Here is a 13,779-nt window from a genome sequence, read left to right on the forward strand (position 1 = left end):
ATTAATGGATAGGAACGCATGGTTTCCATTAATGTACACAGTCCTGTACATTAAACGAAGCAAAATCCTCAGGATCATTTATTTATAAGATGATCACCAGTTGGACTGGTGGCTAATGTTTACCCCAGGGCTTTTCAGCCTTTTCACCCATTGTACTTTTAGGATATGGTAACAACCAAGTACCATCAATCGCCTAGCAAGTTCTCAAAAACCAGATGACCCTCCCAAAAAAGTGATAACGTACAGGTAGTACTCAACTTACAACAGTTCACTTAGTGACTGTTCGAAGTTACAATGGCATTGAAAAAAGTGCCCCCAAGGCACAGCCGAGCAAGACACCTGCCTGCAGTGCTCTTCCTCCTGTCCAAGGTTTTCATTGTTGTAAGCATTTCTGTTGAGGATTGGCAGCAGTGATGGGGTGGGGGGTATTTGGTTTTTATTCCCCCCATCTGCTGGGTGGTTGCAGCAGGTTTTGGTCACTTCACAAGACCCTGGGACACTGTGACCGTCATAAATATGAATCAGTTGCCAAGCATCTGAATGTAAATCACAAGACCCTGGAGATGCTGCAACATTCTAGCTGATCCTGGTGCTTCTTCTGGGCTCAGCAGAAGCGCAAGGATCAGCACCAAGCTCCAGCTGGAGCCTAGCGCTGATCCTGGAGCTTCCCTGAGCCATGACAGCCCTGCAGCTTCAGCCATCTCTCGCTCAGGCTTGTGCGGTACTGCCACCGGTTCAGCTCATTTCCCTTCCCCCGCTACCACTTTTCTAGGATGGTCGCATACCACCTGCCAGGTGCCAATGTACCACAAGTGGTACCCGTACCACTGGTTGAAAAGCCCTGGTTTACCCCACTGTAGGGATGAAAAGTCAGATTGCTGCAAAACTGGCTGGCACAAGATTTTTTTTTACGTCATTACTTACCTTATATTAGAATTGGGGGCTCATAATGACCTTGAGGGAAGTCCCTTGCCAGTTTTCTCCCATTCTATATGGTTCTGCCATTATATGCAATATATGTGAGAGCCCTTTTGGTCTAGTGACTAAGGCACTGGGCTAGAAAGCAAGAGACTGTGAGTTCAAGTCCGATGTTGGGTGACCTTGGGCCAGTTTGTTGGAGATGTGTGCTACCTTGAGTTATTTGTAAAAATAATAAAGACAGGAAATAAATAAAACTGAATGAACTGAAACCGAACATCAAACCAGGGGAAAGAAAACATAATGACAAATCTTGAAGTGATGAGAGAAAAGGAATGGGTTGAGCAAATGTATTTCTAAACCATGGTTTCAAGTGAATCAAGATTATGTTTCCTATAATACAACTGTATAATAAATGATGGAAATGTGAGACAGTAAATTTTATAGTCTATAATGTAACCATACAGTAACATTTATTTAAAACATTAAATAATAATGTCATGGGACAAAACAGATGATATTCCAAGTATTTTAAGAAAAAGATATGAAATGTTTTTAAGGGACAATTCTTCATTTAGTCCTGTGAAACAATTAAACATCCTAAACAAAAGAAAATAGAATGATTTAACATGTTGATGGTTTTACTTAATATATATATATATTAAAAAAAAGATTGTATCACATCCTTTGTTTTCACAGAAAGTTTTTTTTAAAAAAATATATAAAATCCTGTCATGATTTTAAACATCTAATTCACATTATTATAAAACAGATTAATCAGTATGATAGATCTTTTAGTAAACCCTTACTAATACAATAGAGGATAGAATAGTTATTAAATGAAGTAAGCAACTTACATTTTTATAGAAAGGAAAATGAAATAATTAAACAATTATTTTAAAAATTCAGCAACTATTGAATAAACAGTCTTTCAAAATGGAAGGATTGTAGGGTTTTCTTTAATATACGACTTATGCAAACCAAATTTAACAAAAATAGCTGTCCCGCAAGAAAAAAATGCAATACAAATTAGCATAGATCAACAAAAATCAACTAGAATAAATTTCTAGCAAAAACATCCTAAAGACTTTCTTAGAACCAGAGACTATTGGAGAGGAGGGAGAAAGGCACCAGTTAAATAAAGAGCAAACCGGCTGTACATGGGTCATCATAAACTCTCCTGATAAAGTGAAATTATGATCAACCATGGAAGTAACTACATCTATTAGGAATGCTATCTCGTTCCATCTGTCTTGAAAACAAAGCTCTAAGCATGACCCTTCAGTTGATCTTTTGTTCCAGTCTCCAGAGGCATTAATATTTTTGTTCTGAGATGGACCCAAGCTTTGAAATAAAGCATTTTAACAGCCAAGGATCATTACTTTTGATAAAAGCAGAGGTCTGATCATACATATTTGCAATAGTTGCCATTGCAAACTGCTTCAACTTAGCAAAGATAATCACGTCACTTTTCGAATGAATATTGGCCAAATATGAGATCATTTTACAACATTCCAGGGAAAAGGAATGCAATTACTGTAACTTCTCGTGTTCCCTGGACTTAAACAATAGACGTTAGATAGCAAAAAAATGTCATTACAGGTATATATGTATTATCCTTCAATTGCCCTTGTAATGTCTGGCCATTGTAAGGATTTAAAATTCTCTTTTGTGTAGGGATGTGAAAAAAAAAACTTTTTAGGGAAGTCAGAAGGGAAGTAAATATTCTTGTGGGCAATCAATTGGTGCTGTTTGGTGCCTGGAGCAAAAGAGAAATAGGCATAAATTAACTCTGATTTGGAGGAGATTTTTACAATTCCCAGCAAGGAGTACATACAAAAGGAATAATTACATATTGGATTAAATATCTGGTTCAGTGGATATAGTTTGGTTTCTAAACTATATGAGATGGTTAAGAGATCAGTCTAGAAATCAAAATGTCATGAGTTTTAATCCCATCTTCAACATGAAGTCAACATTTGAGTAACCTCATGCCAGTCATTTTCAGCCCTAAGAAGGAGACAATGGACAGGCACTTCTGAAAAAACTTCCCAAGAAAACTGCAAGGACTTATCCAGGCAGTCACCAGGAATCATATGTTAATTTGAAGGCAAACATCCTCACCAAGAAATACCCACAAGTAATTTTATTTATTTATTCAATTTCTATACCCACTCAACTCAATGTCCTTTTTTTTTTAGCATTTACTCTGTATTTTTCCTGCGTGCTCGACTGAATTGCTCATCCGAATTTAATTTTTCTACCAAGCAGTAGCATAGCCCATCTTGTCAAGATTTTACAATTGTAAGCACAAACCAGCAAGGGAAATATATTCTGTTTTGTTTGAGAAGGCAACTCCATATCTAAAATAGATTAGTATATTTACCAAGGAACAAAGAGAAGGGATGGGAGCATGACCTGGAAAGGATTGGCTCTAGTTTGGCTCTGAAATATATCACATGTTCCATAAATTAAATATTGAAAAATGATTTCATAGTGTGGCTCACACACAATACCAAACTGGGGGTATTCAACAAACCATAACAGCCTTACATATTCCTTTATCATAAGGTGTAGATTCATGTAACAGGTTATGCGCAAAACAAGCATCCTCCATTAGGATTTAGAATTATGCACAGATTGCAACAATAACAGATGGTTGCATGAGATAGCAGTGTGATGGAAGGGGAAATGGGCTCGTAATAACTAGTAGTTTGCAAAAATAACTTTTATGCAGAATGGTTTCCTATATTTTCCGGTGTCAATTGGCAACATAAATAACTGTGAACATGTCCATAACTGGGAAAGGAAGCCACTATTTGTTTTGATAGTTTAAGTCCCTTTGTAGAATGTATAGAATGTTAACTTTACTTGAAAACAAACATTTTTTTCTAAAAAAAGTTCCTGTCCTTTACCTAAGTTAAAGTAAATCAAGGTTCTACTATGTTCAATTAGATAAAAATTCAACAAAACAAAAAGAAAAGCAAGCAATGTTATTATCCACCTCGTTTGTTTTTGATATTGTTAAATCAAAGGAGCATGGAGATGGATTTATACTTTTAACATTCATTTCACAGTGATACAAATATTTTTATATAATTGCCTGGGAAGAATATGCTTTCAAGAAACAATTTACTTACAATACAGCATTTTCACATCAAAAATTAGAGTATTTTTAAAACAACCATTCCCCAACTCAGTCTCTAGCTAAAACTAAGATTACAACTTCCAACATGTTAAATAAATCAATATATTTAGAGAAAGCCTTGCTGGGGATAAGTGTTTTAAAGGAATGAGGAGAATATACAAGAATAAGTGGGACGGATTTATATGATCTGAAGAAAAACCAGATTAACCATTTTTAATTTTACTTTATTTAACATTACTGTCTAGTATAATGTTTATGAATTCTGTTGTATTAAGTATTTTACTTTGTTCTTTTTTCTCCTTCTTCCTTTATGTCTTATTTTGGAATGTATACTATACATGTTATTTGGTATCTAGCTGTAAATAAACCTGCTCTCATTTTCATCATCATCAGGGATGCAATTGTATTCCTTTATTTTGTAATGATTAATTCCCAGTGATTCTTTTCTGCATAAAGTCTGTTAGATCAATGCAACAAGTCTTGGTTCTAAGTAGCAAAGCTGGTATTTATCCTTCTGTACAGCTATTGCTTTTAGCTTTGTTGAAGTATCTCCTTGCTTCAACATTGCTGAGTGATACAGAACAGCGTGATGGGTTCTGCCTTCTATACTCAATACTGTCTGTTATTGCTTCTTTGATTACCTGCAAAAAAAAAAAAGAATAAGAATAGTATCAAAATTGTACTGGTGCTGTCATGTACCATCTGCTTGCTTACAAAGAAATATGTTCCATTAAACCTAGTGGAACCAATTTCTAAAGAGGTATCTATCAGATTTGCACTGTATACTTTTTACACTAAACAAACAAAAGATTAATTACATTAAAGAAATAATTTCTGATGGAAATAAAATGATCTTGTTCTCTTTGTGTATGTTTGTTTATACACAAGTAGATACAGAAACACACATACATTTCCCATACATGTATTATATAGCACATGAATAATCCAAAGACCCCTTTTGAGTCTTTGAATGTGAAACACTATAGTATGAAGTCCCAAAATATTTGTGCACATATCCTAAGCTTATATATACTTCTACTTTCTGAAATAAAAAAGAATACAGCACTTTCTAATATATACTTTGATAGCATTATTCAAAAGAATGACAGATTCTCGCCATGATCCAAATATGCACAATTTCATAAGTGCATAAACGTAGCAGCAGCAAGAATTCCTTCACATACAGCCCTTTAATGCAAGCAAAGGCTGGGCTTATCCCTCAAGCTATGGACAAGATAATCTGTGCACTGATTTTGTGTATCTTTTTTTGAGATGTTTCCCTTCTTTCAGATATTATGTGCATAATTTAACTTCTGGAATCCATTTTCATTTAGAATCATTCTTGGCTTAACTAAGAAGCGTATACGAAAGGAGAATGTATGCAATAGCAAAGACTTTGATGAAAATATTACCATGGACAATTGTAACATATGATTTTATAACTTATGCTTGTTATTTTTAATTTGCACAGTGTTTTTTTTTATTTTAATGGAGAATGAAATTTAACCACTAGATGGCCCCTTTTAATCATAATATACTCAACAGTTAGGACTTCTGCAGGAAAAGTAATGTTAGTAATTACTAAACTGTGTAGCAAAAAGAAAAGTTCAACTATATTTTGCATATTAAAACTGTGGTTTTGTTCAGGAACACAACCATAAACTAACTTTCTCAGCTTCTCCATCTAATCAATCCCCAATTTTTCTGTTTTGTGAAAGAGACCTTAGCATCAACTTTATAGCTCAGTGTATGAAACCATGAGAGCAGCGACATATAAATTTAATTAACAAATATATAAATTTCCATTGTATTGAACATGCATCAACATGTCCATATATGGAATTTCTATGGGGAAAAGTGGGTGGGTGAGTGGGTTACAAAATGTTAAATGTAAGAAAAATGTCATTGTCTATGCATATGGAAGCCATGTGCCTTCTTTTTTCTGTTTAATGAAACATCAGCCAATTTCTGCTTCTCCCTAAAGAAAGTTATGTCTGCACTCTGTAGAAGTATGCAATTTTGTCCATTATGCATTAATTAGAAGCTCTGCTTGTCAATAAAGCATAATAGGTAAATTCATGGTCAGAACTGACTACTTAATGTATGAAAGTATCCTACTAGTTCTAAGGATTTGGTTCATATCTTAAGCCTACAAAATGGATTTCGGAAATTAAAGCAACAAGGAGAAAGTAAGGTTAGAGTTAGAGCAAGGAAAGACTTCCGGTGGTTCCAGTGACGACGAATGGCAGCGTTTTACAAAGCCGCCCATTCCTGGTCCGTGTAAAAGCCGCGGGACTTTGACAATCAGCTGTCCCGCGGCTTGAATCTCCTCCCTGGGAAAAAGGGAGGAGGAGAGCTCTCAGGTAGAGGTAAGAGCTCCCCTGGATCCCTGTTATTTTGGGGATCAGAGGGTAGAGCTCCCTCGGATCCTGAGCAATCTCTGCGTTCCAGGGAGCCTTCATTCCGAAGCTTTTGGGATGAAGCAAGTTGCCGCTTCCACATCTGCTTTTTTTTTCAGCTGCTTGTGAGTATTTGAAAGCAGACGGAGCAGACCAGGAGAGACTGTGCTCAAGCTTGATGGTGCCTTTAACTTCAGCAAGTTTCCTCTTCTTCTTCTTTTGTTCACTTTCCCTTTAGAAGAAAGTGAAAAGTAAAATGGCGATCGTCTTTCTTGCCTGATTTGCATAACAAAGTAAAACCTGGATACAGATTAACTCTTTAAACACAGAAGCATGATGGCATTATTATGCAAAAGCAGAAAGTTGGTGTGCTGCCTGGGAACTCTACTGCATCAAGGTCTAATAAAAGGACGTGTCATTGCATTGGAATAGTGAACAACTTTAGAATGCTTGCCCGGCGCTACTGGAGGAGTCCGAGAGACCCTGAAACGCCTTAGAGGTGCTAGATGGCCAGTCAGGCGCTTCCCCCGCATGGGCTGTCCCGGACGGATGCTTTTTCCTCTTCCCCCAACGTTAGTTATGAGGCTGGAGAATTGCTGTACTCAGTAGAGACCCAAAATCTTCAACTGGCATCCAGCAGGACTTGTTGCCGCAGCTGGAAACCCACGTCTGCCTCTCTCAGCCACGGGGCGGGAACCGCCTAGGCGGGCGGCAAACCGGGTTTCGGTCTCGTCCCATGCCGCTGCCACTGCTGCCGCCGCCCTCGGATACCCGGCCAGCATCGCCGTCAAGGCCTCCCCCCCACAGCTTCCAGGGTTCGGCCGCCACCGGCGGGCGTTCGCTCTACTGCTCTTCCCGGAGGTCGTGAACCACCATCCATCTGCCGCAACTGGGCTCCTTGCACTTGCCCCCCTCGCCTCACCCCTTCTTCGGCCCGCAGCCGCGTGACCCGCTCAACTTCTATCCCTGGGTGCTGCAGAAGCACTTCTTTAGGTACCAATTCCAAGGGGGCGAGGTGTTCCAGGAGAACTTGCTCTTCCATGGGCCCTTCGCCCAGAAGCTGAAGCAGATCTGCACCGCCTTTTCACCCTCACAGCTGCTGCAGCTGGAGAGCGCCTTCGAGAAGAACCACTATGTGGTGAGCGCCGAGCACAAGCAGCTGGCCGGCAGCCTCAGCCTCTCCGAGACCCAGCATTTTCCAATACAGCTTTGGCCTGTTGCCCTTCCGGAGTCCTATCTACACAATCATTGGAGCTCCGATTATGGTGCTCAAGACGCCCCACCTGTCCGGAGAAGCCATTGATGAGCTGCACGAGAGGTACCTGGAGAAGTTGACTCAGCTCTTTGAGGAGCATAAGGCCAAGTACGGGCTGCCCCAAGACAAGCACCTAACAATCACCTAGCCGGCCACACTGGGCCAGCCTGGGACACGGAGGGGCAATATTTTTTAGAGAATGTTTGTTGTGAGTATGTGTATGTATGCAGATGAATGGTGGCCCTGTTAGGTATAAATTTTATTATTGTATTTAGGGTGTATAAATATGAATTATTTTTATGTACATTAATTGAGTGTAAATGTGTATTGAGTGTTTGTGGTAGGAGAATGGTAGAGTCAGGGGCGGAGCCTGGTGCCCCCTCTGCTGAGTGCAATAGCAAAAGCGGGGGGGGACAGGACTTACCCTTGGGCTTGGTGTGCATGGAAAGCTAGTCCGGTCGGGAAGGGAGAAGGTTGGTGAGGGTGGGGGTACTCCGGGGAGGGAAGAAGGTCGGAAAATCCCGGTTATGACTGGGATGGGCAGATATGGCAGGAGCCGAGGGGCAGGCCATCTTTGGGGAACGAGGACTCGCTATATTAGAGCGATTCCTTGTTCCGGCCCCTCAAAAGGCTCATCCTGTAGTACTGGTGACAGGGGAGTACAGGGCCCTAGCTGTAGGCTGCTGTTGCTTAATGCCAGGTCCATTGTCAACAAAGCCCCCCTTGTCCGTGATCTAATATTGGACAGGGGGGTGGACCTGGCATGTATAACCGAAACCTGGCTGGGCCCTGAGGGGGGTGTTTCCCTCTCGGAGATGTGCCTGGATGGGTTTGTCGTGCTTCATCAGCCTCGACATCAGGGCAGGGGTGGGGGAATGGCAGTCATCGCTCGGAGGTCCCTGAGTCCTCGTGGGATTCCTGCCCCGGAGATTGTTGGGTGTGAGTCCCTCCTATTGAAGTTGGGTTCACGGGTTCAGTTGGGCTTGTTGCTGACATCCCTACCTCCCAGCTGCGTTGCAACAGCCCTGCCTGCACTGCTGGAGTCAGTAGCCGGGTTGGCGGTGGAGTTCCCCAGACTTATGGTACTGGGGGACTTTAATCTGCCATCACTCGGTGAACGCTCAGAGGCGGCACATGAGTTCATGGCTTCCATGGCAACCATGGACCTGACCCAGGTAATCCAGGATCCGACTCATAGGGGTGGTCACACGCTCGACTTTGTGTTTCTCTCGGGGCAATGGAGACATGATCTGGAATTAAGGGGAATAGAGATCTCTCCCTTGTCATGGACAGATCATTTCCTATTGAGGCTGGACTTCAGAGCATCACTCCCCCACCGCAGGGAGATGGAGCCGATTAGGTGGTTCCGCCCCAGGCGCCTAATGGACCCAGATTGGTTCCAGGAGGAGCTTGGGGAAATACCTGACTCCCTTGTCCACAACTCGTCCGGGTCCCTGGTTGCGGCCTGGAATGAGGCAGCGTCCGGGGTCCTGGATTGAATTGCGCCTTTGCGACCTCTCTGTGGTAGTGGTCCCCGGAGAGTGCCTTGGTTTACTGAGGAGCTCCGGGAGATGAAGCACCACAAGAGACGTCTAGAGCGACGTTGGAGGGCCAGTAACTCTGAATCTGACCGATCACTATTAAGAGCCTATCTTAGGACTTATTTAGTGGCGATAAGGGCGGCAAAGCATGTTCACTTTTCCGCACTTATTGCGTCCACAGAATCTCGCCCGGCCGCCTTGTTTAGAGTGACCCGCTCCCTTCTTAAAGTGGAGGAGGTGGAGGAACCCTTACAGGGGAGAGCTGAGGAGTTTGTTCAGTTTCTCTCGGACAAAATCGCTCAGATTCAGAGAGACCTGGACTCCGACTGGGCAGTGCCAGCTGAGATGCCGAGGGCTGGTCTTAGTCATGTTATCTGGAGCGAGTTTGAACCTGTGACCCCTGATGAAGTGGACAAGGCCGTGAGGGCAATGAATGCTGCCACCTGTTTATTGGACTCCTGGCTGGTTTCTGCCAGTAGGGAGGTGACACGAGGCTGGCTCCAGGCGATAATCAATGCCTCCTTGATGGAGGGGTTTTTCCCGCAACCTTTGAAGGAAGCGGTGGTGAGGCCCCTCCTCAAGAAGCCTTCCCTGGACCCAGCTGTTTTGAAGAACTTTCGTCCTGTCTCCAATCTCCCCTTTGTGGGGAAGGTTGTAGAGAAGGTCGTGGTGTCCCAACTCTTGCGATCCTTGGATGAAACCAATTATCTGGACCCTTTTCAATCTGGTTTCAGGCCCGGCTACAGCACTGAGACTGCTTTGGTCGCACTGACCAATGACCTCTGGCGAGCCCGCGATAGGGGTTATTCCTCAATCTTGGTGCTTCTTGACCTCTCAGCGGCTTTCGATACCATCGACCATGGTATCCTTCTGCGTCGTCTCGGAGAGGTGGGGGTGGGCGGCACTGTATTACAGTGGTTCTCCTCCTACCTCTCTGACAGGTCACAGTCGTTGTTGGCGGGCGGACAGAGATCGACCCCTAGGCGCCTCGATTATGGGGTGCCTCAGGGCTTGGTCCTGTCCCCCCGTCCTTTTTAACATCTACATGAAACCGCTGGGTGAGATCATTCGGCGACACGGGGTGAGGTATCATCAGTATGCGGATGATACCCAATTGTATATCTCCACCCTTGTCCTTTCAGTGAAGCAGTCGACGTGATGTGCCGGTGCCTGGAAGATGTGAGGGTCTGGATAGGGGTGAACAGGCTTAGACTCAACCCTGACAAGACCGAGTGGCTCTGGGTCTTGCCTCCCAAAGGTCAACCTGATGGTCCATCATTAGTCCTGGGGGGGGGGTAAATTTACCTCCCTCAGTGCAGGCACGCAACTTGGGTGTCCTCCTGGACTCACAGCTAAATTTGGAACAACATCTATTGGCTGTGGCCAGGGGGACCTTTGCCCAGGTTCACCTGATGCACCAGTTGCGGCCTTATTTGGACCGGGAGATTTTACTCACGGTCACTCATGCCCTTGTCACCTCAAGACTGGATTACTGTAATGCGCTCTACATGGGGCTACCCTTGAAGAGCGTTCAGAGGCTGCAGTTGGTTCAGAATGCAGCTGCGAGAGCGATTGTGGGTGCGCCAAGGTGCACCCACGTGTCACCTATCCTCCGCGAGCTGCACTGGCTTCCTGTGGGTCTCCGGATGCAATTCAAGGTGTTGGTTATCACCTTTAAAGCCCTTCATGGCATAGGACCAGGTTACTTACAGACCGCATACTGCCACATAGTTCCCAGAGACCGGTGAGGTCCCACAGATTGGGCCTCCTTCAGGTCCCGTTGGTCAGACAATGTCGGCTGGCGGGCCCTCAGGAAAGGGCCTTTTCTGTGGTGGCTCCGATCTGGTGGAATCAACTTCCCCCTGAGATTCGAACTACTCCCACCTTGCCGGCCTTTAAGAAAGCCATTAAAACTCTCCTGTTCCAGCAGGCCTGGGGCTGATGTCCCCGGGCGGGGCGGGATACGATTGGACATGCTGTATGAATGTATTTATTTTACTGTTTTATTGTTATATTATTGTTTTAATTTTGTACGCCGCCCTGAGTCCCTCGGGATTGGGCGGCATATAAATTTTAGAAATAAATAAATAAATAAATAAATAATGCAATGTAAACATAATACTTTGATACATGATTGACCGTAGCTTCTGGGCCAAATAAGAAAGGAGAAGCATATTGAGCATGGCTTTGAAATTTTCTCCAATCTTGGGGCTGAGTGGAGCATAGGCAGTATTCCAGAACTGTTGCCAACTACTACTTCCATAGGAATGCTTAGGGAAAATGCTTTCTGCCTCAAGAGAGATCTAGTCCAAGACCACCTAGACTATGTTCAGTCTGGTTGGAGACTATTGGAATTAAGGTCTAACATATTTAGAATGAACCAGGTTGAGATGGCAATTATATGCTTCCTTAATGCCAGGGCAATTTTGATCCTAAGAATATGTCTGCAACATTCTGAAATAGAATCATTCACAGTTTGGGGTGATAGTCCTAATAAAAAGCCAATCCAAGGTTCTTGCTTGCTGCTTTTTAGAAGAAAGCAAAGATATAAGAACTAAGATCATTCCTGTTTAAACATTTGTTGCTAAAACCATTTCCTGTGAAAAAACAAATTAATGCCTCATTTGTCTACACTTTATAGATTTGCAAGGAATGTTCCCAAACTGCTGAAGAAATAATAGATATAACTCTGCAAGACAAGAATCAATGGAACTTTAAAGCAGAAAGCATTTCAAAGCAGCAACAGGAATCTTATTTTTTTTCCCAACCTTTGTTTGCAGAATTCAAGGCAGGAATTATCGACAATATTAACATAGCCTTCCTTATCTGCCGTAATTGAGGAAATTGGCACTTTTGCCCAACAACCCCACTATGCTGGCAATACCCAACAGCTTCAATGACCATTCATTGTATTGTCATCTGTCCATGTTTAATAATTGCTCTCTTAATAATATTATGGAAATTGAGTGTTTTGCTGATATTCAAAATTGGGCCCATTATATAGAAGTTAGCTATAGAAAGACAACTATAAGTGCATTGGCTGCATTATATAAATGTAACACATACATTTTTGTTTTATGTTATCTGGACCTGTTTTCTTTCTAGATTTGAAAGTCAAAGGGGATTATCTAGACATTAATAACAATTGTCAAGATAGAACCTTTAAATGATAGATATAAGAGTCATTGAATTCAATAGAGCATCTAAAACTTCCCTTGTATATTATACATACATCTAAGTTGTTCAGGGTATTGAACTCCATCAGATCATGCAACCTGCTGAAAGCCTCATTTGAATACTGGAAGTTGAATGTGGAGAAAGGTGTGTCGGGATCATCAAAAATATCAAAATCAGCAAAGTCTTTCTCTTCTTGAGTTTCTCTTTGAACACCTATAATTAGACAGCAAAGTAGGAGGTACCTTAAGATCAAATAATTCAGCAGGTGGGTATAAAAAGCATGCAATTCAATGTTTAAAAGCTGTAAACTTTCCTTGTAAGCTCTTCCTCCTCCTTTCATTCTTTAAATACCTAGTCCTAGGCACACTGAGAATGTTACCAAGAATAAACAACCTGGTCTGTGGTTTTAGCAAAGTCAATGAAACATTGATGAATCTTACTGAACCTTTGCTACTGTCTCAAATAGAATTTTGGCTTATCGGTTTCAGAATCTTAAAAAAAATGTCATACATGTTTGTTCCAAAGATCATACAGAGATTGAATGAAATAACAACTGAGTACTAAGAGTATAAAAATTATCTTAAAAAGTAAAGAAAACCCATGTAAAATAATGATACATTAATCCAGAATCAGTTGCCTGTGGATTTTAACTTCTGGTGTGCAAAGCTTGACAAAATTGGCATAGACTATCCAAGCTATATCAAAAACTGAGCAATATTTTTATGGCTGAATGCCATACAGGTAGTCCTTGACTTACAACCATTCGCTTAATGACTATTCAAAGTTACAATGGTACTGAAAAAAGTGACTTATGATCAGTTTTCACACTTACTGTGTTTTCTCGAAAATAAGAGATACCCTGAAAATAAGACTAGCTTGATTTTTACATGCCCAATATAAGCCCTATCCCTAAAATAAGCCCTACTTAAGACCCCACCCAGGAGGGTTGCATGAGGTGGGGCGAGGCACATGGATAAAAATGAAGCTAGAGCAGGGACATGGGGGCGGAGCTATCCTGCGCTTCCTGCATCCACTTACATTAGGACAGTTGCAGCCAGGCCTCTCACACCGATACTTGCCTCGCCGGCCCACTTCTTCTGCAGTCGCTCACCGCCCTCTCACGTGGCACCCCCTGCCTCTGTTTCACCATCAGAGCTGCAGCCAAGAAACTAGTTCTGGATTGACATGCACGACAATCCGAAGCTCGTTTCTCAGCTACAGAGGCCTTTCCTGACAGCGAAACGGAGGCCAGGGGCAATTCACGCGAGTAGGGGTGAGCGGCTGCAGAAGTGAGCCGGGGAGGCAAGGCAGGTGTCGGGGTGTGAGAGGCCTGGCCGCGGC

The 13,779-nt window shown here is 42.5% G+C and overlaps 1 protein-coding gene across 3 annotated transcripts in view; it reads right to left on the reverse strand.

The window, feature by feature from the left end:
• Positions 1–1,374: 1,374 nt before the first annotated feature.
• PLA2G4A (phospholipase A2 group IVA) overlaps positions 1,375–13,779 on the reverse strand; it is a 73,562-nt gene continuing 61,157 nt past the window's right edge. For all 3 annotated transcript variants that reach the window (XM_039345192.1, XM_039345191.1, XM_039345193.1), the window contains exons 17-18: positions 12,494–12,651; positions 1,375–4,707 (exon numbers count right to left, since the gene is read on the reverse strand). In XM_039345192.1, the coding sequence (XP_039201126.1) occupies positions 4,573–4,707; positions 12,494–12,651 (293 nt within the window). In that variant the 3' untranslated portion in view covers positions 1,375–4,572. The remainder of the gene's footprint in view (positions 4,708–12,493; positions 12,652–13,779) is intronic.

Source organism: Crotalus tigris, unplaced genomic scaffold, assembly GCF_016545835.1.
Source record: "Crotalus tigris isolate CLP2741 ecotype Arizona unplaced genomic scaffold, ASM1654583v1 scf7180000017945.11477521024:1554073, whole genome shotgun sequence".
NCBI lineage: Eukaryota > Metazoa > Chordata > Lepidosauria > Squamata > Viperidae > Crotalus > Crotalus tigris.